Consider the following 25,611-nt stretch of genomic DNA (forward strand, 5'->3'; position numbering starts at 1 on the left):
ATACAGCTTTAGACAGCGCTGTTAGTTGCTGGCCGCTCTGGCCTGTTTGGGTCCGCCCTTGTGCTCAACAACGGGGATAGCAAACAAGCATCAAAGCCCAGTGCTGCGTGTATCCGCGTGCGTGCGTGCAGCGAGTACGAGACGCGCTGTACGCACGCACTCACCGTGTGCCGAGTGCGTGCAGCACAGATGGCGTTCGTGACTAATGACAGCCCCACCACCACCGCCACCACTCTCTTCGTCTCAGGAACGACGATCCCTCGCCTGGGATGCTCGTGAATGTAACGACGTTTGGAGAGGTTGGGGAGGGGGGGCTGACGGTAACAGGGAGGGGCTGGTTGTTTGGATGGGGGGGGGGGGGCTGTCCTAGAGATATGCACTTTTAAAATCATACAGATTGATAACTAACTTCTTTAGAACTGCTTTTCGTGTGTGGTTTATTGTCCTTGCCCCGCGCCCCCGATTAGCACGATTGGCAACGCACGGCGCGAACGAAGTGCATCAGACATACTTACATGGCCCCAGTCTGGAGCTCAGGAAAGCAAAGCTGCTATACTACCGGATACATCTGTAAGCGAAAAATCGGAGGGAAAAAATCCACCCCCCACCGTTTCCTGTAGATACTATTGAGCCCCTACATATACTGGTGTTGTTAGCGTCTGTCTCATTGTACGCGTAAGTGTGTATGTATGTGAGTGGTGGCGTTTAAATATTATGGGGGGGGGGGGGGCGGTAGTGTAGCGGTTAGCGCGCTGCGCTACGAACGGTGACCCGAGCTCGATTCTCGCTCACGGCCGACACCAGTGAGAATTATCTGAACCCGTCCTGGGCCTCCCTTAGGTCTGCTCAGCCTCAAATGAGCACCTGGTACAGTGTGTAAACATCGCCACTGGGGAGACAAAGGCGGAAGTGCGTAGTGCTGGCGTGTGCTGCTCTGGCCTTCATAAGTGCTCGCTAACAACACTTGCCCCAACAGTCTGTTAAGACTATATGGGGTATCTTAGTATATTTCAAGTGGTGTGATAAATTCACGCGCTTCACCAACTCGCCACTGACCAGTCATGGTGAAGTACAAAATAACCTGCACGAACTACGCAATGCGTGGGTAGAGGGCTCTTATCCGGCAGTGGATTTGCCAGAAGGGCTATCGCACGGTGCCTATGCGTGCGAGAGCGTGAGTAGAGGCACCTCCGATTAGCACGATTGGCTACGTACGGTGCGAAAGAAGTTCAACGTACATACGTGTCGGGCGTGGTGCTGGCCACCCACCCGCTCGTGTGCCTTTCTGGCCTTCAAAGGTCATCGCAGACGGTACTTGCCCCAACAATTTGTGAAGGCTATACGGGTGGATGTTTGTCTTGAGGCAATGTCATCGGTTCCATTAAAGGTGTGCGCCCTTCGCCTTCCTAAGTGCCCGTGAAGCCATGGGGGCGTGATGTCTACAGCGGCCAGCCCCCACGCCCCTCTTGGGAGGGCTTGACGATACTTCACCACACAGCGGTCTCGTTCCGAGTGGACCTGCGGCTCGCTCGTCACTCACTGATGTTAGCCGTGGCCGGGAATCGAACCGAGGTTTAATAAACAAACGAAAAAACACACACGCACAGACACACACGATATTATCCTACACATTTGCAACTATATGGCCCGTACGTAGTGATGAGAACAGTGTTATAGTATTTCCTTTAGGCCACATATAATGAATATGCAAACATCGGTAATAGTATATACTGTATACTCTGCAAGCTGTATATGAGGCTACAATATGTTTTCGAAGAGGGACTTAAATAATAATATAACATTTGATTAAGTGTACATTTTTTTTACGAATTAGTAAATTGCATTCGTATAAGTTGTACTATTACGCAAATAAAAAAATCTGAATGTAAATATGAATCAATGCGCGCGTGTTGTATTGCACCGCACCACGAACGACACAACGAAATCCTCACCCGACACTTTTTAAAAGAGGAAAAATGTTAATATTAAGCAAACATTCATAAAAAATAATAATACAAAAATCTCTCGAATCCGTTTATAAATATTTAAGTGCGCATTTATTAACGATATTTTTTGGTGTAAAAAAGTAATGCGTTATGACTTTAATATCGGGAAAGCCTTTTAACACGTGGATTAATATTCACAAGAATGTTGCGGGCATAAACAAAAATCTATCCCCCCCCCAAATCAGAGAAATCGCTACCTGCAACCCGGAACGGTGGCGCGCTCTAACCACAGCACCGGCATCATCATCATCATCAGCAGCGGCATCATCATCAGCAGCAGCAGCATCATCAGCATCAGCAGCAGGCGCTGAGCCGGGTGAATGTTGGCAGTCATCATCAAGCCGCGTGTCTCGCACTCGCCTCTGCGCGGCCGAAAAGCGAACGGCGCGCGCGCCGAGCCAATGGAAGGGGCCGTGGTCGTTGTTTGTCAGCCCCCCGCGTCACTGCCCACGACGCCGCCGCCGCTGCCGCTTCGGTGGTGCCGCCCGCCCGCCCCCTCGGGCGTCTCGCGGCGGGGCGGGGGGCGGGGTGCGCACTCGGCGCTGCCCGCGCCGCCGCATTGGCCGGGGCGGAGCGGGCGGGGAGGAGCCGCGTGGGGGCCGTGCGCGGGGGGCCGCTGGGACTGCCCCCCGTGAAATGACCGACGCCGCGCACCAACAAACGCGAAGCGTTCGCGACTGCGGGCCGGCGTGCGCAGTTTGGTGCTGCTGCTGCTGGTGGTGGTGGCGGCTCTGTGCTTGGCGGCTCTGTGCTTGGTGGCTTCGCTCTCGCTGTTGTCGCCGCTGCTGCTGCCGCTGCTGTTACCGCGACCACTACGAGTGGCCGGCTTCTGCAGCAGTGCGTCCAGGAGCTCTCTAGCGCAGTCTGAGCTGAGCTCTCCAGCGAGACGGAGTGATTGTAGCAGAGAGAGACAGAGAGAACAGAGCAGTGAGGCGAGCGAGAGAGCGCGCGGAGCAAAGCCACCAACTTCCACCGCGGCGCCTCCAGCGATGTCTGCGATGCAGGCCCGCTACCCGGTGTCGAACGCGAACGCGCTCGGAGTGATGTCTCCCTACCTGAGCGAGCAGAACTTCTACCGCTCGGCGGGCGGCTACGGCGGCCTTCCCGCGGCTCCGGTCGGGATGTACTCGGCGGCCAACGCGGACCCTTACTCGGCGGGGCTGTCCCGACACTACGGGCCATACTCGCACCCGCACCAGGCGCCCAAGGACCTGGTGAAGCCCCCGTACAGCTACATCGCTCTCATCACCATGGCCATCCAGAGCGCGCCCGACAAGAAGGTGACCCTCAACGGCATCTACCAGTTCATCATGGACAAGTTCCCGTTCTACCGCGAGAACAAGCAGGGCTGGCAGAACTCGATCCGGCACAACCTCAGCCTCAACGAATGCTTCGTCAAGGTTCCCCGCGACGACAAGAAGCCCGGCAAGGGCAGCTACTGGTCGCTGGACCCGGACTCGTACAACATGTTCGAGAACGGCAGCTTCCTGCGGCGCAGGAGGCGCTTCAAGAAGAAGGACGTGCATCGCGACAAGGATGTGCAGCAGCAGCAGCAGGGCGGCAAGGAGCAGGGCGAAGAGTCCACCAAGAAGGAGCACGGCAGCCAGCAGCAGCAGCATCAGCAGCAGCTGCTGTGCTCCGAGGGCAGCGGCAGCGAGGGCAGTCGCGCCCTGAGCTCTCCTCCTCCTCACTCGCGCGGCTCCCCCGCGGCCATCCTCGTGGTGCCCAAGATCGAGAGCCCCGACAGCAGCAACGTGGCGCAGGACAGCCCCCGCAGCGTCACCTCCAACCGCTCGGGGTCCATGGAGAGCGGCCTCACCGACTCGTCGGCGCACGGAGTCGGGGGAGGCTCGGGGGGAGCAGGCGGCGGTGGTGGTGGTGGAGGGGTGGTTGGCGGCTTCGGCGTGGTGGACAGCCCGCCCAGCACGGCCATGCTGCGCGCGGGCGGCCTGCACGGCATCAACGGCGGTGAGCTGGGCCACGCTCTCGTGTCTCCTCCCAGGCCGCTCATGCTGCCGCTCATGTCTCTGCACTACGCGCAGCCCCAGCAGGCGTCCGTGTACAGCCCGTGCGGACAGGGCGCCGAGGCAGGCGGCGGAGCGGGAGGGGTAGGGGGAGGAGGGCAGCCCTACCACTGCAGCCTGCAGACCATGAGCCTGCAATACGCCGCTGGGGAGCGGGCCGAGCAGGGGCCCTCCTCGGCGTCCGTGTCGCTGCACGAGGACACGTCGCCGTCGCCCGACCACGCCATCACGTCCACCGTGCCGCACCTGGGCGCGCTCAACCTCAGCTCCAGCCAGCATCACCAGCAGCATCAACAGCAGCAGCAGCATCATCACCAGCAGCAGCAGCAGCACCAGCAGCACCACCAGGATGGCATCCTGAGCGCGCTCCAGGCGTCTCACCACAGCGCCCAAGACCAAGGCGGCGTCGCGCGGCTCCCGTCCTGGTACATGGGACAAGATTCTGGCCACGGTGCCAGCGGTGCTGGTAGCTTCGTCACTCAGCAGCAGCAGCAGCATTTCGGCTCGCGTGACATGTTCGACCCGCCACCACGGCTGGGCCTCATGGAGGGTCTGGCTGCGAGCGCCGCCGCGGCGCAGGTGAGCGCGTCCAGCAGCTGTCAGATGTCCTTCCGATCGGCCACTCTGTACCGCTCGGGCACGTACCCCGCCGCGTACGACTGCAGTAAGTACTAGCGCCACGACGCGCCACAGATCCTATGCGTGTAGTATTTTTTTTTATTTTAATGCGACCCGTGCGTATACGTTATATAATTGTGCGTAAACGTAAGAGAGAGAGAGCGCGAGTTGGCACAACTCATTATTAGTCCCCGTCTCCCCCAACCCGAATTCGAATCCTGACCAAGGGTCGATTGACTGACGTGAGCCCCGTGATCTGTTCGCTACTTTTGGGCGAGCCCGCGGCCCGCCGAGATGCCACCGCTGGAATGAAAAGTCAACAACAATACATTTGTGGTCTTGTGTGCACGCGTCCATTGAGGAGACATTGGGCCCCCGGCCACAGTAATGTGGAGGTTACCACCGCAACGTAAAGAACACCAAGGCGCAGATGAGAATTTTTCTAAGGCAGAATTGCAACACCCTGGTAATTGTTTTGGGTGGGGACACGAGCGGGCTGATGCTTCGCCGTGAAGTTGAAACTGGCTCAATAATGCCCCGGGCTGGAGAGGGCAAAGCGACGGGATGGGAGAAGCAGTTTCCGACTCTGATGTCCATAGCGCGCACGTGCAGGCCGAGGAACGAAGCGGGGTGGGGGGGGTCAATGGGCAATTAATTAAGAGACCTCGAAACGAACGTGGATGTTGGTCTCTGGGTGCTGGAGAACCAAGTCCGCCCACCATCGCTGACCGTCCTCGACATTGCCTCGAGAAAAGTGGCTGAGAAAGAGAGAGGTGACTCCAACTACAACAACAACAAAGGCAACAGCGGTGTGAGATGCCGCGTATTTACTTTGTGCATTCACAGGCACACGTGGATGTGGCTTCGCCGCGTTAACAAATATTCCTTGAGCAGCGTTTTAATCGTATTCCTCCACACCCCCCACACCCCCACCCAGTAACCCCCTCCCTGCAATCGGAAATGTAAACAAACAACTACTCATCATGGATTTGGTCAACAATGTACTTGGCTAAGTTAGCTTTTCGCTATCGCGTATACAATATACAACCGCACGTGTACTTTTATTGAGAATAATATTACTAATGAATAATATCAATAGATTATGAAAAAAGGGGTCGATAATTGCATCTTGGAAATGCACCGGTGTTGTTCTATTGCAATATCTAGCGACGTAACGGACTGTATGGAAACAACAACAGCAACAACAATTATTACCTTGCATTCTTTTCCACCGGACTTTGCGCTATAAACCAAAATGTTACCACCTAATTTATTATTTATAAAACTTTTATCATGTAGAGTTAAAACAAACAAAACAATGCTAATTTTTTTTCGCTACAGATATAACATTGCATTTCTAACTATATGAATCAGAGACTAATTTATTGAATAATTGTTTTCGTGGCACAATCATCACTTTGATAAACTATATTATGTTCAATGGACAAATAGTACATGCAGCATCAACTTCGTTTCCCTTGTATATGCGTGAACACACACATATATATAGCCATATATTGTAGATCTTTGCGATGTTGTTATCTTGTAAATAAATAGTTTTACTGTGCCAATACAAAATGTTTGCGGGATTTTTTTTCTATTACTCGTGTGCAGTGAATAGATGGAGAAATTGGCTCCAAATATTGGGTTTCCAATATTCCTTTCAGTCATCGTGTGCACGTACAAATGTGGGCGATTCCGCGGTAACGGAATTACAAGGCCAACGCAGTGATTTTAGCCACGCCGATGAAATGGATAAAATAAATATATATATAACGACATCTCCAACTATTGGGATTAACCCGTCTCGTGAGAACTTTTAGAAACTATATAAAAGTCTCTCCCAAAAATGCTCGCGTTAAATTTGTATGATTCTGTCCCATGGGTGTAATTCCGTTTCCGCGCATATATATACATTACGGACATACAACGTCCACAGCACCATCGCGCGCGGGACCAATCACCGCACTCTGTGCCGCATGCAACAGACACAGATCCCCCGTATAGAATTCAAAAGACTGTTGGGGCAAGGGCTCTTCGTGAGTAGCACCGACCAAGGTCGGGCCGGCACACGCTGGGTGTGGGTGGCCGCGCTGTCGACCCAGGGCTGGTGTTGAGCCACTGCGCGCCAGACACTCCTTTTAGAGGCTGCGTCGACCTCGGGGAGGCCCAGGACCGGTTCGGATGTTCGTCACTGACATTGTTCGTGAGCGGAAAATCGAAGTGGGATTCTCCTGGTTCGTATCTCAGTGCGCTAACTGCTACGCCACCGCTCCCTGGAGTCACAGGGTGTGTGGGTGTGTGAGTGTGTGTGTGAGTGTGTGTGGGTGTGTGAGTGAGTGTGTGTGTGAGTGTGTGTGGGTGTGGGAGTGAGTGTGTGTGTGAGTGTGTGTGGGTGGTGTAGCAGTCAGCGCGCTGCACTACAAACCTGGCGACCCGGTTTCGATTCCCGCTCACGGCAAACACCAGTGACGATTATTTGAACCGGTCCTGGGCCTCCCCTAGGTCGGCTTCAGCCTCAAATGAGTACTTGGTGCGGTGTGTAAACATCGTCGCTAGGGAGACAACGGCGGTCGGGCGTGGTGCTGGCCACCCACCCCTCGTGTACCGTTCCGGCCTTCATAGGTGCTCGCTAACAGCACTTGCCCCTACAGTTTGTTAAGACTATATGGGGGATCTTTGTTATCTTTGTGTGAATGTGTGTGGGTGTGAGTGAGTGTGTGAGTGCCGCATGCGTGTAAGCACGCACGCCGTGACACTCCACCAAGGTGATGCAAGATTATCTCGGGTTTACGTCTCCGTTTAACTTGACACGAAGGCGGGGACGGGGGTCGTCGTGCCATCGAGATGCCTGTCCCAAGTTCTTCTACACTCGACACGACACTCGACGTCTCCACGCACGAGGCCGCTGCTGCTGCTGCTATTGTCGCCGTAAACACGCGCTCGGCGGCCCCCTGGGGTCCGTCCTCGAGTTGAGGCGGCAAATGAATTCGCTCCCTGCACGGCTCAGGGAATTTGGCCCACATTGTAGAAACAACATCGTCCTTGACGCGTGCCCCTATAGCTGTGTAGGCTCAGGTCGCGCAGACAAAGTTATAGAGGGGCAAGAGAGGGGTCTTTATGGGCGGCGGTGCTCGTAGGGGTGTGAGTGACGCGCAGTCACAAACATGTCAAAACAAATCTCTCCGCACAATGCGACCGAGCGGCGCTATGCACGCAATACCCAACGGCTATTAGCGCTCTTGGAGAATGGCACGGTCACCTTTTCTCCCTCGGTTGCTGGACAAATGAATGCGCAATTAAAGCGGCTTCCGCCCAATAAAAGGAAAGGTTCGCGTGGAGGAGAAACCTCTTCCTGGCAGGTCTGTTGAAGTCACGGACAAATAACTCACGCTTGTTAACAATTGACACATTAAATGCATCGACGGCATTCTTAAGTTCAAGCTCGTGACTTTAACGCACACTTGTGGCGATGCGTATATGCGGTGCGATGTAGGCGATTGGCGTGTGTAGATGATGGTGCGCACATATTGGCATGGGCCGTTCGATAATAATAATTATTTTTGATGTCTCATACTCTACGTGCGTACACGCATTACACAGCGCGCCGACATGGGCGGACGATATATTCCGTCTTTATTGTTGACGTGTACATCATCGAGCGGAGTAAAGATGAATTGCTATCAGGGGGTCCATTATATATTGCGACATTGTCAGAGTTTAGTTTCATGAGCGTTATCAGTGCATGTTTATGTGGCAGGTAATATGCACCGATTGCAAACTTTGAATATTTTTTAAAGTCTACATTGGTTCGTTGCTAATTGCACGTGAGAGACAGAAAGAGGGACACGTGAATCAGAGAAGAAGACGCACATTCGTTGAGAGACTATCTTTAACTGCGAAGAAAGGTGGGTGGGCTTGAACCAGGAGCCACACCACTAAGAAGAATGATATCGCGTGGACGAGGCTGGTTACGGAATGGCAACCAAAGGATGATGATGATGATCCCACCAGAGATGATCACGCCAGAGATGACGATTACCGCCGAGACGGAGTGAAGAGTCCACCACGGTGGTGCCTCTTGAGCAGATGGAGTTTTAGATTTGAAGCTTTCTTGACTGCAAGGATTCATAGTCTTAGTTCTTTCGGTTAAGTCGCGTAGGTAAAAAATGAAATAAAAATTAATAAAAATAAAAAAGTGAAGCTTCCGTCTTCACTTGATACAGATATTTTGCTGTGACAGTTTCACCTGAAGACCGAAGCTTGTGTTGCCTCCGAAACGTCGTGATTTTATTGTTTTTATTTTTATTAATTTTGATTACATTTTTTACCTACGTGACTTTACCGAAAGAACTAAGAGTACAGATGGAGTTTGGCATTGACTTGGGGAAGCCTTCATCCAGCAGTGGATAAAACATGACTGCTGGCGATCTAGTTGGAATGGGGATGGGGTCTACCTCCAAATGTTCCTTTCTCTCTCACTCCATCTAGACGGAGCCTCAATATAAACGCATTTACAACAATGATTACGTACATTCCCCGAATACTTTAATCGTCGAATATATACACATACGTTTAAGTGAACAAATAAACACGAGACGCACCGAGGGGCCTTCACTACACACATAATATATATACATTTATATATTTATTTACATGCTTTTTTCTTATTTTGTACCAAAGAGAACTATGGAGGGAGGGCTCGCTGGCGTGCGGCTTCGTGTTCTCACAAGAGGCCCCAGTATTCACTGCAATTCCCAGGACTGCGTGTACCCAACTTTATACACACAGTGCGCACTTTGTGCTGAACTTTAATTGCTGTGCTATATACACGCAATTACGCATCTAATATGCGGTATATATGTGTACACTCACGTACATTACGGAGTACATTGCCTGCTTCTGTTAGCCGAGGAATTCATTTTTCATTTAGAAACTCAATTTCCCAGCTACTTGTATTTAAACAAACAGGGGTTTAATTTATATTGATTTCTTACGCGGATTATTCCGTTTTCCAGTTGTTGCAAGGGAGATCCGTGGTGTCGAACGTACATATATAAATTACAACCTTCTTGTAGGTTTGGTTTGTACCTGAGGATATATCTGTTGCGGGCATGCAGTGGATTCTAATTAGAAAGCGTACGTTTAGAAAGATGCGCACGTTCGTGGATGGCATCACACTTTTTTTAAACGCCATTTGATGCTCAAACCTTCAGTCCGTGAATCTCAACACTTGTGTTTGTAATTTCTAGCGTAAGCTTCTGGAGTTGTGACGAATTAATTTGAGAAGCCACCCAAAGGCACACACACACACCGCGACCCAGTTGAAAATGTTTTGTTTTAAAACTTAGAATGCCAGTACAGTGCAGCACGGTGCTTCAGCATCAGCCGGAAAAAACAAAGTTTGGATCGCTGTTTCGGTCAATTATTTCTTCTCGCCATATTTTGTCCTAATTTTGTTGTTATATAAACCTGCACATATGATTATAGGACTATAGGGTGCAATAATATATCATTATTATTTGTTCTGGACACGGTATAAATTGTACTGTCGTGGTAGAACCTCTTGCCGCTAATCCCAAACTCCAAGCCCAGGCGAACAGAGTCGCAGCACATTTGGAGCGATACATTAATCCCGGCTGAGCAGGAAACTAATACATACTGTTTATTTATTCTGTAATTTTAATGTTTGATATTCAACGGCGTCATTCAGTATTTGTGGACTTAAGCGCGGCTGATGAACTCAAAGGACGCACACCGTCTCCGACTTTATCGATCCGCAGTGTGCCGTTGTACAGCGTCTGCTTGCGCGTTTGCAACTAAGATTGCTGTGTCCACGAAACCCCTTTAACAGACTCTTGGGGCAAGGACTGTGAGCGAGAGCTTATTAAGACCGACACGGCATACAAGGTGGTGGATGACCAACACCACGCCCGGCCGCCTTTGTCTCTCCCGGTGCTGATGGGTGCACACCGCACAAGGTATTCATTATAAGTGAGTCGACGTAGGGGAGACACAGTTCGTCTTCTCATCTTCGACACCGCGAGCGGGAATCGAACTCGGGTCCCGGGGTTCGTAGCGCAATTCAGCACGATCCACTGCGCCACCGTTGCGTACACATTGCGTACAGAATACACACACCCCTACACAGTACACACACCTACAGTACACACAGTACACACAGTACACACCCACGCAGTGCACAGTACACACAGTACACACACCCACACAGTACACACAGTACACACACCCACACAGTACACACAGTACACACACCCACACAGTACACACAGTACACACACCCACACCGTACACACAGTACACACACCCACACCATACACACAGTACACAGTACACACACACATACACAGTACACACAGTAAACACACCTACACAGTACACACAGTACACCCACCCACACAGTACACACACCTACACAGTACACACAGTACACACACACCCACACAGTACACACACCCACACAATACACACAATACACACACAGTACACACACACAGTACACACACCCACACAGTACACACAGTACACACACCCACACAGTACACACACCCACACAATACACACAGTACACACAATACACACACACAGTACACACACCCACACAGTACACACAGTACACACACCCACACAGTACACACCTACACAGCACACACAGTACACACACTTACACACAGTACACACAGTACACACACCTACACACTACACACAGTACACACACCCACACAGTACACACAGTACACACACACCCACACAGTACACACACACCTACATAGTGCACACCTACACAGTACACAAAGTACACACACTTACATACAGTACACACACTTACACACAGTACACACAGTACACACACCTACACAGCACACACAGTACACATACTTACACACAGTACACACAGTACACACACCTACACGGGACATACACGTACAAGGGAGCCACTATGTTTTGGAAAAATAAGTTATAGGGTTTTATCGCAATTCTAATGCCATCGCTCTGTCCAGGGCAGTTTGTAAAATGATAATAAAAATAACTTTTCAAAACGTTCTCAATCAACTGCTGGACGAAGGCCTCCTCCGCGAATGTTGGTCCAAGGGGTTGTTTGACCATCGGTGAGCACGCGGATGTGTGTGGGTGTCGTGGGGGTTTGCGGGAAGAGGGGAGGACTGGCTCAAATCGAATTGTTCCACTGAAGTTTCACCGTGGGCGAAAAACTGGAAATGAACTTGGGTCGCCAATTTTGCATTGACTTAACGCAATGCGCTAACCACGACGCCACCGCTTCAACCCACACAGTTTATACTAATCATATAATGTGCTATTATAATACACGCATGGCCGTCATATAAGACAATTATATACTCAATATACACATTCAGCTAACTTCGGTTTAATTAAAATCTGCCATTCATTAAATATTGTAAGCGCCCATTATGCGCGTAGCTATATATATGCGTCTATCAACTATAACGTACACGGGCCATACCACGTGTTTGTACGAACATTCACCCTTTGTTACGTGAGCTCTCTAATATAACCTCATGTTGTATGCGCACGCCATTGTGACCGAGCGCCTGATTGATGGCCGCTATTTAAGCAGGTGAGAGCCCAATGAGCTTGATTACAGTATTTCTTTGGAGATAGAGGGAGTCCTGGAAAGTGTATAGGCTACAGTTACTGAGGCCCCAATTATCGTCTTCACAATTTAATTGCGGGCAATTTTCTAATCTGGAGTTTTTAAACCCACGGCGCACCATCGCGGAGCGAGCATTGGCCACCGCCACCGCTGCTGCTGCTGCTACTGCCGATGATGTCACGGGGAGTCAGGGGGGAGGGGGCACTTCAATCGACATCCACTTCACGGCACACGGAGGTGACCTTCGGTTCAATCCCCGTGTAATAAACGATCATCAACAACGTCATGGTGATCATCATCGCCATCGTTTAATAATCATCAGCACCTCGCGCTCCCGTGCAGTTTACACCTCGAGGCGCCAAGCCCCGGCACCGATGGGGGCGGACGCGTTTCGCTGTTTTTGTTTGCCATGTGAAAAACAAACTAGACCATGGAGGTGACATTGCTACAGTACGTGCGACTTAAACGCTCACCGACACGTGCACAAACCATGCCCGCGCATGTACACACACCGCAGATACACACGGGCACTCAAGTGAACCCTGATTTACGTATTCTACTGCACTCAGTGGCGTAGCGTGGTGGGGGGGGGGGGCATGCCCCTGGTGCAATGCAGGAGACGGGGCCCTCTCTGCAATCCCCCCACCCCCCCGCCGCCCCCAGCCCGTGGGCCCAGTTGCACCGCCTGCACACTCGAGAGCTTCGCCACCCTGGCTGCGACTTTGGTAAAGGGCCTCTTGCTGCCATGAGGTGGAAGGGCGGCTCAGGGCTTGCCTGTGGCCTAACACACACCACGTCGCACCCGTCTCGCCACGCGCCCCAGTCGTCAGCTGGCCCACCGGGCCGCGCTCGCTGCGCCGTAAGAGCGAGGCTGCATTTCAGCCGGGTCGACGACCCGTGACATATTTCCGCACCCAGCATACCACATCCAGTATATCTCTCGCTATGGGCTGTGGCTACTGGTCGACGTGCCACCTTCTCCAGTATATTAGTGGCCCGGATAATTGTTCTGTGACAATGTAAGCCCTGATAATGTGGAACCATTGGGGCTAAGGCCCCGGCCGGCTGCCTCGACTTTCCAATTGCCAGTCCCAACGTGGACGGTCGCTCTGCATGTGAATGAAGGACGCGATGGAGTTTGTTATTATTATTAATATTATTATTTGAATGTCACGGGTCATTTGTGCGCTTAATAGCTATGTTAATATATACACGGCCCTAATTGGAAGTTGTTTGGTTGCCATGATAACGTGTAAATATATCTCTGTATGTGCACGCTGCCGGGAAAAGTGACATCAGTGAGCGAGTGATATCAGAATCAGTCCTGGGGTAACCCCACGCATTCACCAACCCAGTTGGAGTGGTGGTGGTGGGGCATGTTCAGACGGCCGTCGCGACCGATACGACGTGCAGAGGCCTTCATCCAGCAGGGGATTGGCAAAGACAGCTGGACTATGTGGTGCTTTAGAGGAGTGTTGGTATAGATTAATGAAGAGACGCGATTTTACCTCTATACATAAATGTTAAACAAATTCAGACTAATCCGGTTAAATGATGCCTGCTGGACAAACATGTTCCGAGGCCGATAGGCCTACGTATGTGAATGATATTGTATTTGTACGTAGATAGACCGAGCCGTGTGTGTGTGTGTTTACATATTAATTATATCAGTTGTCGAGTTGAATTCCCGACCACGGCTAACATCAGTGGTCAGTGATATCGGAACAGGTCCTGCACGCCCCCACCCCTCCCCACCCACCCCACCCACGTCTTCAAAAACCCACAATCACCAGCAGGGTGAAGTATGGTTAAAACAAACCCCATTATCGACATGGCGAATTGAGAATGGCTAGAATTGAGAATGTGTATACATCTGATCATGACGAATACATCCTTTCACCGACCTCACTCATAATTTCAGTGCAGCTTTTGAATATCTATTCATTAATTCCGCGGTGAGACGATGTTTCGGTCGGTATATCCTATTGACCAGGGGTGGCCCACCTTTTCAGAACTCGTGAGTTCTGAAAAGAGTCAAGTGTATATACATGTGTGTATATATTGACAGTTTTCGGCACAGCATGGAAGACATTCATTATTATTTGCTACTGTGATCGTGTGTTCTACGTTAAGCCCCTTCGGTAGAGCCGCATGTGTTGGATTAAAGAGCCGCATGCGGCTCGGGAGACGCCGGCTCGCTACCACGAACGTTCAACTGAGGTTCGTGGTGCAAGTCAGTCTGAGAATGACTGCGGGGGCGAATTAATCTAACTAGATCGTCCTCGGCCAATTTACTCGTGCAGGAGACCGGCAGGCATCCGGCCTCAATCCTGTCATCCTCGCAGGAGCAGCCTTTGGCTGGCCATCGAACAAAGGCGGTCACCGCATCGCTCGCTTTCAGATGTGTTTCTGCCACCGTCTGGAACGCTCTTCCTTCCGATATTAGGAAGCCGCTGGAGTGAGGCACTTTTAAATCATCATCGTCTAGATTGACAAACTCATTTCTTTAGAACTGCTTTTTGTCTTTAGTTTGTTGTCCTTCCCCCGCACCTCCGATTAGCACGGTTGGCCACGTAGGGTGCGAAATAAGTTCAAGATACATACATACACAGAGACCCACAGAGACCCATAGAGACACTCCATAGACCAATAGAGACCCACATATACACACAGAGACACCCATAGAGAGCCAGAGAGACACACAGATTAGCACGGTTGGCTATGTACGGTCGAAATAAGTTCAACACACGTACACGTACATACAGAAGCAGCAGCAGCTTCTTGCTCCGTCCACCACCCAGAGCGTGGTCTCCGAAGCCCCGCGAAGCCTCGCGTCTCTCCTCCCCCTTCTCATCTGTCCACCTTAAAGCAGTCAACAGACTCGCGCAATCCACCGCCACGGTTCGTGACCTCTTCCCAGAACCCACACTCGGGTGTTGATGCCTGCGATTTAACAGGAATATCGCTGGGCATGTGAATCGGAGTCTAACGTAGAGGTATGCGACGTCTTAACTTTGCCTTGTCATCACACGGAGAGTCGCATTCGGATCTCATGCAGGGCAGGGAAACCCATTCGTATGAGAGAACGGTCCGCGGACGTGGAGAGCACAGAGCTACGTTCGAGGTCGCTTCAAATCGCCTCTCTGCCACACTTCGAGGGAGGCACGCAGCTCTGTCCCACCCGCTTGTCGCGTAGTCGTCAATCCGATATTATTACGTCTTAGAGCTGGAGTTTGACTCATTTAAGTCACTGACTTAAAGACATGTGAGGGGGGGGGGGGGGGGGGTAATATACAGCCGCCCTGCTTTAGAAGGCGGCTTAATGGCAGGCAGCTGCCTGGATGGGACCCCAGGATGTTGATGGCGCCAGCTCAGAGATCTGACCTCTGGGCCACCCGGCTACCTCCAGTTCATTTAAACTTTTGAAACTCTGTTTCTTTGTTTCCCACACTGGATTTTCCAGAATGATTTTAAATATCATGTTGTTCTGTGCACATGGTCACGTATGTCCTTATTTTTAACTTCTTTCGCACCGTACGTAGCCAACCGTGCTCACCGGAGGTGTCACATTGTAATTCGCCGCCCCTCAGTTAAATAACGTGAATCGATATTTGTTTCAAATATGCCCAATGCTAGCATGCATTATTATTGAGGTAGATTGGTGAATCATTGCTTAAACACTACGCTGTGAGCCCGGCGAACCTGAGTTAGATTCCCGACGGAGGCTGACGTCACTTGCAAGTGACGTCTGATCCAGTCTTGGACCCCGTCCCTTCACCAACCCACGCTCAGGGACAGTGGCGTGGGGAGGCCTTCATCTCGCAGTAGACTGACGATGCTGTGCACGTGAAAAGAAGTGCCGGTTATTCTTGTGAACATTAATGTCGATGGGTACTTGAGGATGGTGCGTGCTGGAGTGCAGAGGAAGGCTGTGGATTGATGCTCCCCTCTGCACTCGCAGTTGGCCAAGTGAGAGCCCAAGTGAACATTCAAAGGGCACGTGCGGACATATGGCTGTCACTGGCACCCCGAGTCGCATTCACAGACTGTTGGGGCAAGTGCTGTTAGCGAGCACTTACGAAGGTCGGCACAGCACACGAGGGGGGTGGGTGGCCAGCACCACGCCCGGCCGTCTTTGTCTCTCTCGTCGCGATGTTTACACACCGCACCGGATACTCATCTAAGGCTGAGTAGACCTAGAGAAGATCCAGAACCGGTAAAAAATACGCCACTGTTAATGGTCGTGAGAGTGAATCGAAAACGGACAGCCAGGCATGCGTACGAATGCAAAATTATACACACACTGCCGCACGCAGGGACTCGCTCATCAGTACTGTACACACACACACACCGAATATACCAGATCCCCCGTGCAGCCATATAAATTGTTTAGTCATCGTGTCTATAGACGATGTATTTGACTTACACACAGGCACGCACGAACACATACGTAATAACAAAAAGAAAGACCCCCCGTGTAGCCTTAACCGACTGTTGGGGCAAGTGCTGTTCGCGAGCACCTATGAAAACCGGCACGGCACACGAGGGAGTGGGTGGCCATAACCACGCCCGGCCGTCTTTGTCTTCCTAGTGGCGATGTTTACGCACCGCACCAGCTACTTAATTCAGGCTGAGTCAACCTAGGGGAGGCCCAGGGCCGGTTCAGAAATCGATACTGTTGGTGGCCGTGAGCGGCAATCGAACTCGGGTCGCCAGGTTCGAAAAAAACAGTGCCTGACCACTACAACTACCGCTCCACATACGTAATAACACACACACATTTACATAGTCACACACACACATATGGCGTATACACAAATATATCTCGTGTATCTATTATAAACTTCTGAGACAAATGAGCACCTATTAGGGGTGGCATATACACACCGCACGCGTTTCCACTTTCAGGCCGAGTCAATTTAAAAGATACCCAGTCAACGTTCTGATGCGATTTGCCACTGATGTTATCCGTGCTAGGTAATGGAACTCAAGCCGCGGTGTTCATAGCACAGCGTGCGGATCACGAGGACAACAGTTGCCTGCACACACACACACAGAGGAATACACGCAGTCACATTCACAACAAAAACAACGATCCCCCGTGTAGCCTCAACAGACTGTTGGGACAAGTGCTGTTAGCGAGCACCTGTGCGGGCCGGCACGGCACACGAGGGGGTAGGTGGCCAGCACCACGTCCGGCCGCCATTGTCTTCCCAGTGGCGATGGTTTACACACCGCACCAGGTACTCATTTAAGGCTGAGTCGACCTAGCGTTCAAATATTTTTGTCAGTGCGAATTTGGTCGTCAGTTGGAATCGAGCCGGCGTCGCCGGTAGCGGTGCTCGCTGATCACCGCACCCTCAAATGCACAAGAGACAAAGATCCCCCATATAGCCTTGAGCAGGCTGTTGGGGCAAGTGCTGTTAGCGATCACCTATTGAGTCCGGTACGGCACACGAGGGGTTGGGTGGCTAATACCACGCCCGGCCGCCTTTGTCTCGCCAGTGCTGATGTTTACACCACACACGCACGGACACACACATATTGTGGTTCTGAAATGCATTTAATCGCATGGGCTATTCATTAGGCAGCACGTGACGTGCAACGAAAATAAAACTCCTCTCACGCAGAGACTCTCAGCGTAAATCGCGCACTTACTGGGCAAACACACAACTTCAAAGCAGCTCTGTAAATCGGTTATATAATTCGTCTCATTTGACCGCTGTGTATAAAGTTGGGTCTACTATGCCGAGCAGAAGAAAACACAACACCCACTTCCCTTCAGAGTATACACTTTGTGGGGCTCCTGCCGAAGCTAAACATAATTGTGTGGGTGGGCTTGGGATTTCCAGAAGCAATTACGGCACAATGAGCGCGGATTAGGAGCGAGCCTACACACGGGCACACACACGGGGCCCACAGAGGGCCCGCTCTCTTGCAAAGGTATACTGAGTGCGTATCAATCAATCAATGCCGGCGGCTATCATCATCATCATCATCACTGCAGCAGCAGTAGCAGTGCACGCTCGCTCACTCGCCCACTCACTCGTGCAATCTCAAGTCTTCACCTTGCAGCAGTCGGGGTTGATATCGAGTGTGCAGGCGGTGCAACTGCACCGGGTGGGGAACACGGGCCCAGAGGGGGCCCAATGAGACATTTGTAACGGGGGTGGGGGGGCTGGGGGGTCTTGCCTTGGGACCCAAGTCAACTGCGCTGCGCCAGTGTACCATTTGATGCATGTTGTAGAGTAGAGTGTGATTAGAGTGTACGGCAAGGGCTCTGGCTGGTGTAAAACACTTTGTTATGATGTTCTCGAAGGACAAGAAGGGTTACATTTGGCACACATGTAACTGAGTACATTACTCTTTACTACAAAAATGCGAAAATCAACATTGACGAATTTGGACCCCCAAAAGCAATTAGGGTGTGGAGTTTGATTGGCTTCACGATTCTAGCAGGGTCAGCCGACAATGTCTACATTGCTTTAAGTCTCATTCTAAAGGCTGACGAATATGCAATCATCGGTGAACCAAGTAATTCGCCTGCCGTGGAGTGTGACGCTGGAGTCCATAGAAAGTTGTGCAAGACCCCTTGTGGGCTCCTCGTCGTGGGCTACTCGATACACATGGAGGTGTTGTTTTTGCAAATCTCCTTATGCTTATGTATTACAATGTTTAGATGTTGTTATTTTTTTATAATTTGCTGAGCGCTGTATATTATTGATAGATTGATAATATTGATATTAAATACAATATTGATAATAACATCGCTACTCAACGATTCGAATAATCTTCTCGTTTTGAGATCGCCACTTGATTGAACAATATTTTATTTTATTACATTCTGATCGACGTAGCGGTCACTAGTGGCTGCGAAGTGAACGAATATAAAATCGTCGACTCATCACATCCTGCATCCATCGCGAGCAATACGTCCGTGCGCTCGGCGAGAAAGTTTTATTTTGGCTACAGTTGCACGGCAACAAACGGTGTGTGGCTCGTTCGAACGATTACAAAGGTGTGTGGCACACACACCCATTAGCGTAATCGTTACTTAACCGATTACTTCATGCGAGATATGTATGATGGACTTCTTTCGCACCGTACGTAGCCGACCGTGCTAACGACACAGCTCACGGAAGTCGTCGCATGCCTGCCACGATGGTAGGCGGCCGTCCAGGCTCAGCCTCGTCCCGTTCCTGCGACGTGGCGAGACGACAGACATTCGGGCTCATTGGTTTCTATGCAACCACTTCTCGAGCAACCGGTTGGTGCTCGATTTTTTTTCCGGACCGGTTCACAACGGTTCAGAATACCGGACAAAAACACATGTTGGCACGTGACATCATCCATCTCGCTTTAAAGCGTTCGTGACTGCAGGGATTCATCTTCTTGGTTCTTTCGGTAAAGTCACGTAGAAGGGAAACAATAATTTATATTATTTTATTATGTTTTATTTGTATTTTTATTATTTTATTATTTCCCTTCTACGTGACTTTACCGAAAGAACCAAGAAGATCATCCATCTCGCTTTAATTTGTGCTCAGGATTCTGCGGTGGTTGTTACATAGGGTACAGCAACAACAACAATAATATAATGGTCTTGTGAATCTGCGTATACATTGAACTCTAGTTGTAGTGCCTTATGCCGATAATCCCTATTCCAAGCTCAATCAGTTTCGCAAGCATTCTAGAAAATATGGAGAGAGAAATTAATCCGTGCAAATATAAATACACAGGTAAAGTCGACTGCATGGAAAACGGGTAGACTGTAGAGACGTTGACTATACACAGCTTGCTTGCATTTAACCAATGCTGCTGCTGCTGCTACTGCGCACTCCCAGAAAGCAATGCGGCTCATTGGCCGCACCTCCGACTAGCACGCCGGGCTATGTACGGTGCGAAAGAAGTTCAACTTACTTACATAAAACTGGCACAATACGCATTGCAAATGTCATTGGAAATTACAATCGACAATTACGTTTCTATAGAAGTTTCAATAGAGTGCTGATATCGGTATTAATGGGATGTTTGTTCTTATTGTTACCCGTCCCAAAATACCGGCTCAGGGAGCGAGAGAGAGAAGCGACTCACACGCACACAGCACGCACACGTGCTTCTTTAATACACGCCTACGCCGCGACCATAAATACGACTTGTCGATAACGCGTAGGGCGGGCGGGGGGGTCGAGTGTAACATTGTCTCTGTGTATACACCGGGGCAACGCGCGCTCAGAGATGCGTGTGGCCCAGGAGTATAGTCAAGCGCGCTCCGCGGGTCTCGCACCTGCAATTCATCCGCCGCACGAAGAGGTCCCTTTAACTCGTGAAGAGCTCTAATCAGAGACATGCAGCCGTCACAGGCGCGTGACAGACACAATGTTGAGTGTGCGTGTTGCTTTTATGGGGGAGCGGTAGCGTGTGGGGAGCGGTTGGTTGCGCTGCGCTACGAACCTGGCGACCCGGGTTCGATTCCCGCTCACGGCCAACACCGGTGACGATTATCTGAACCGGTCCTCGGCCTTCCCGAGGCCAACTCAGCCTCAAATGCGTACTTTGTGCGATGCGTAAATATCGCCACGAGGGAGACAAAGGCGGCCCTGCGTGTTGCTGGCCACCCACCCCCGCGTGTGCCGTTCCAGCCTTCATAGGTGCTCGCTAACAGCACTGGGCCCAGCAAGGCTATACGGGGGATCTTTGTCTGTGCTTTGCTGCGCGTTCTGCGTGTTTGTGTTGGGGGAGCGGCGACTTCTGCGCGCACTGCGCTACGCGACGCGGCCGGCTGAGTTCCATTCTCCGGCCACGGCGATTGTCAGTAGCGAATCTCTGAAGTGGTCCTGGGGGTTAGGATCGACTCACGTTTTAAAACGAGGACTTGATGCGGTTCTGTGTAAATATCGGCACGAGGGGAGACAAAGGCGGCCAGGTATGATGATGAACACACACCACCGCCTCTTCGTGTGCCGTGCCGAGCTTCATAGGCGCGCTCGCTAACAGCACTCACCCCAACAGTCTGTCAAGGCTATACGGGGAATCTTTGTCTTTGTGTGGCAAGCGGTGGCGCAATGCGCTTGGAACCCGAGTTCGAATTTCGCTCACGACCAAAAACATTGGCGAATGTTAGAATCGGTTCTGCGCCACTAGGGAGACAAAGGCGGCCGGGCGAGGTTCTGGCTACCCCCCCCCCCCCCTCCCTCGTGTGCCGTGCCGGCCTTCGGGGGTACTCGCTAACAGCCCTTGCCCCGAACAGGATGTGAATACTATACGGGGGATCTTTGTATGTATCTTTGTGTGTGCACACAATGTTAACGTGGCATCATTCTTCGCCGTTCGGATGTGGAGCGCGACTCTGTCGCTCAGGAATGTTCAGAGTGGGCACGCACGCTCGTAATGGGCCTCAAGACACAAGCACTCAACTTGATGCGCGCTCGATGTGGCTCGGGATGACAGTGATGGATGGAGCGGGTTTAATTTTTTTCTTCGGGAAGGAATTTGTCACGACCACCGGCATTGTAACACCTTGTATACGGCTTGATTGCGGTTTAAATAGACCGACATTTAGCTTCACGCTGTGGTTAATAAGAATTGTATAGCCTAGAGATGCAGTGGCGCAGCACAGCAAAGCGCATTGCTGTGCTGTGTTGAACTTAAACATCTCCCCCGTCTCGACCGGCGTGCATTGGCCACCGTGTTGAAGTATGGTGAAGTGTGGTGAAGTATGGTGAAGTATAGTGGAGTATGGTGTAGTGTGGTGAAGTGTGGTGAAGTATGGTGAAGTGTGGTGAAGTATGGTGGAGTATGGTGGTGTATGGTGGTGTGTGGTGAAGTGTGGTGAAGTATGGTGGAGTATGGTGAAGTGTGGTGAAGTGTGGTGAAGTATGGTGAAGTATGGTGAAGTATGATGGAGTATGGTGAAGTGTGGTGAAGTGTGGTTAAGTGTGGTGAAGTATGGTGAAGTGTGGTGGAGTATGGTGAAGTGTGGTGAAGTGTGGTGGAGTATGGTGAAGTGTGGTGAAGTATGGTGAAGTGTGGTGGGGTATGGTGGAGTATGGTGAAGTATGGTGGAGTATGGTGAAGTGTGGTGGAGTGTGGTGAAGTGTGGTGAAGTATGGTGAAGTATGGTGAAGTGTGGTGGAGTGTGGTGAAGTGTGGTGAAGTGTGGTGAAGTATGGTGAAGTATGGTGAAGTGTGGTGGAGTGTGGTGGAGTATGGTGAAGTATGGTGGAGTATGGTGTAGTGTGGTGAAGTGTGGGGAAGTATGGTGAAGTGAAGTATGGTGGAGTGTGGTGAAGTATGGTGAAGTGTGGTGAAGTATGGTGAAGTGTGGTGGAGTGTGGTCAAATAACCTCCACGACCCGACGCTGCCTTGGGAGACCCTCAGCGAGCAGTGGATTGACATCGAGGGTTGTAGATGTGCGCACGAAGAACGGCGTCTTCCAGTTGTACACAAAGGCGTGGTGGGGTGGATGGGAGAGGGGAGACAGGGGCGGGATTGTACAAGTGGCGCAGTGGTTAGCACATTGGACGACGAACCCGGTCACCCGAGTTAGATTCCCAGCCAGGGCTACCATCAGTGGTGAGTGATATCTAAACCGCTCCTGGGCTCCCATCCTTTCAACCAATCCGCGATGACCAGCGTGGTAACGTGTGGTCTAACAATCTCCATGATCAACACGACGTTGGGATAGCTTCTTCCGGCAGTGGATTGATGAAACTCTGTACCGTACACGGCTACTGTATAAGCAATGCATAGTCTGTACGTCTGTAAAGATATTAGATCTCTGTATCGTAAACGTGTCTGATACACAATTGCTCAGCGTTCTTGATAGGCGCATGTCGGGCCGTCGTGCTGCTAATTAAACACATTCGTCAATAACGTTGTACTCTTTAAAGGATAGCGTATGCATGTTTAACTTCTTTCGCATCGTACGTGAAAAAAACTTGCTAATCGGAGGTGCGGAAAAGTATATGATCCGCGACGTTTCGGACCATGCCCCTGGTTCATTTGTGTGCTATAAAGAAATACCAATGTGTTGATTGTTGTTTGACCGCAGACGGTGAATGCACTTACGGGTTGACTCGAGCCGGGAATTGAGATCACGTGGAACTGCCAGTGCCCCGTCGCCTCGATTGGATTCACAACCTGCCAACTGTTCACAATGCGCACACGGCGATCCAGCCATGGATTTCTCACTAAAATAATCGTGAGAAAGTAGAGAAAACTACATTTTATTTGAAAGTCTCAAAATGTATTTCACCAATCTTAATCGGAACATTACATCTGTTAACTCGCGTCTCTGTGAGATATACTATCGAGCCGTCGCTGCTCACAATATTCAATCGGCTCTTGGGAAGAAATAGGCTAATTAGAAATCATTTTTAACGTGAGCCTATATATATGAATCAAACCATCAAATTTCGCGGGTGTTAAATTAATCAACAGAGCCCGCGCATCAATTGTTCAGCTCATGGGGGTGTCTCATCACATCAACACAATTGCCGAATTCTATTACATATAATCTATTAATTGGTTGGCACATTACGATGGTAAGATTCCAAATAAGTCAACTACCGTAATACTCCGGTTCACATCGGGGATGCGTTCCTGATGGGCGCGACGACGAATATCGAAACGACGTCAACCGAAGCGATGTACAGGGTAGGCGCAGCCTGGGGCGACGGATAACGAGTAAGGACGGGTGATGCGGTCAGCGACGTGAGTGTGGGGGGGGGGGGGGGGTAAGGCGACGTGAGTGTGGGGGGGGGGGTTCAGGCGACGTAAAGCGGGTAGCGGTGTTAATAAGGTGACGACGTAAAGGGGGGGGGGGTCGAGACGTAAATCGGGGTATTACTGAGCTCGGATGCAGACAACGGCGGTGTCACTCCATCCACTCCACTGCAGCTGCAGCACCACCGCGCGTAGTGCCTGCCGCGTGTGACCACTCCGTTCCCTGGACGTCGATCGGTGTTCTCTTATCAGCCGGGGATTCACCGCTTGCTCAATGTGAGTGTAATCAATGGTTCATTAATGCCTTGCATGTTGCTGTTGTTATATAGATTTGCGCTAAACATTTCACATTTGTCTCTTCATTCGCTGGTGCGTGCTTTGTTGATCAAATACACAAATACACGGCAACGGTGTCACGTGACATGTTGTGCTTATAGTCGATGCATCTGTCGATATTGTTTTGCAACTATTGCACCATTTTTATTTCGCTCAGTGTTTGTATTTGCTATTGGAAAACACACTTGTACTATTAAAGAAACAGTGTAATCGCAACGATCTCTAACCTGATTATAAATATTGTTGTTGTTGTTGTTATAATAAATAAAGAATTGCTCTTGTTGCTGTTGTTGTTGTTGCTCTTGTTGTTGTTGGTGGTGGTGTTGTTGTTGTTGTTGGTGGTGGTGGTGTTGTTGGTGGTGGTGGTGTTGTTGTTGGTGGTGTTGTTGTTGGTGGTGGTGTTGTTGTTGGTGGTGGTGTTGTTGGTGGTGGTGGTGTTGTTGTTGTTGGTGGTAGTGTTGTTGTGTGCAATATGATGGGGAGTGGTAGCGTGGTGGTTAGCGCGAAACCGACCACCAGAATTAAATTCCTGTCACAGCGATCATCGGTACCTATGCCTTGTGACAGCATCAGACGAATACCTGAACCAATTATAGGCCTCGTCTAGGTCGACTCAACCTTAAATGCGCACACGGTGCCGTGTGTAAATATCAGCATTGGGGAGACAAAGGCGGCCGAGCATGGCGTTGGCCGCCCACCCCATTTGTGTGCCGTTTTGGCTTCGATAGGTGCTCGCTAACAGCACTTTCGAGTATTTATGGTATTTGGCTGCGATACATTTCTATGTGATGACGAGCCACTTCGTTGAGCGATAATTGTGATATCCAGGTCGCTTCTGAGCTTAGCATGCCTTGCCTGGTAAAATGAAATTAATGAAATGAATACTTGCCCTACGAGCATGCAAGAGTCTGTTAAAGGCTCTATGGGGTATTTTGGAATCTATCTTTGTGTGCTACATATAATAAAGCGTAGGCGTGGCAAAGCATTGTACCTTGTTACAATATCGCTGTTGACATGCGTAGGTCCACGCCAACTCGGATGACCCACGCCTCTCCCGATATGCCCACAGCCGCGTCTCACGTCGCGATGACGACTCTGCATGCAGCTACGCACAAGCTGAGTGTGACGATTGGGTCACAGGGAGCGTTACACTGATTAGAACCAGTGGCTCACTCAAGTGTGAACATACCATTCGCAGCAGAAGCCGCAATGTAGCGTGTGTTAAATCAATTAGCATAGTCGCCT

General features: G+C 50.7%; 1 protein-coding gene across 2 annotated transcripts; it reads left to right on the top strand.

The window, feature by feature from the left end:
* Positions 1 to 2,637: 2,637 nt before the first annotated feature.
* Positions 2,638 to 24,013, top strand: FOXC2 (forkhead box C2). 2 transcript variants are annotated; one of them, XM_061548577.1, is made up of 3 exons: positions 2,638 to 4,694; positions 10,503 to 10,629; positions 23,357 to 24,013. In XM_061548577.1, the coding sequence occupies exons 1-3, from the start codon at positions 2,996 to 2,998 to the stop codon at positions 23,361 to 23,363; spliced, it is 1,833 nt and encodes a 610-aa protein (XP_061404561.1). In that variant the 5' UTR covers positions 2,638 to 2,995; the 3' UTR covers positions 23,364 to 24,013. The 2 variants fall into 2 exon arrangements, with proteins under 2 accessions (XP_061404561.1, XP_061404562.1); XM_061548578.1 differs by lacking the exon at positions 10,503 to 10,629 and having other exon boundaries at positions 2,640 to 4,694.
* Positions 24,014 to 25,611: the final 1,598 nt, after the last annotated feature.

This window comes from Lethenteron reissneri, chromosome 9 (genome assembly GCF_015708825.2).
Source record: "Lethenteron reissneri isolate LAM-NWPU_2019-01 chromosome 9, ASM1570882v1, whole genome shotgun sequence".
In the NCBI taxonomy this organism is placed as follows: domain Eukaryota; kingdom Metazoa; phylum Chordata; class Hyperoartia; order Petromyzontiformes; family Petromyzontidae; genus Lethenteron; species Lethenteron reissneri.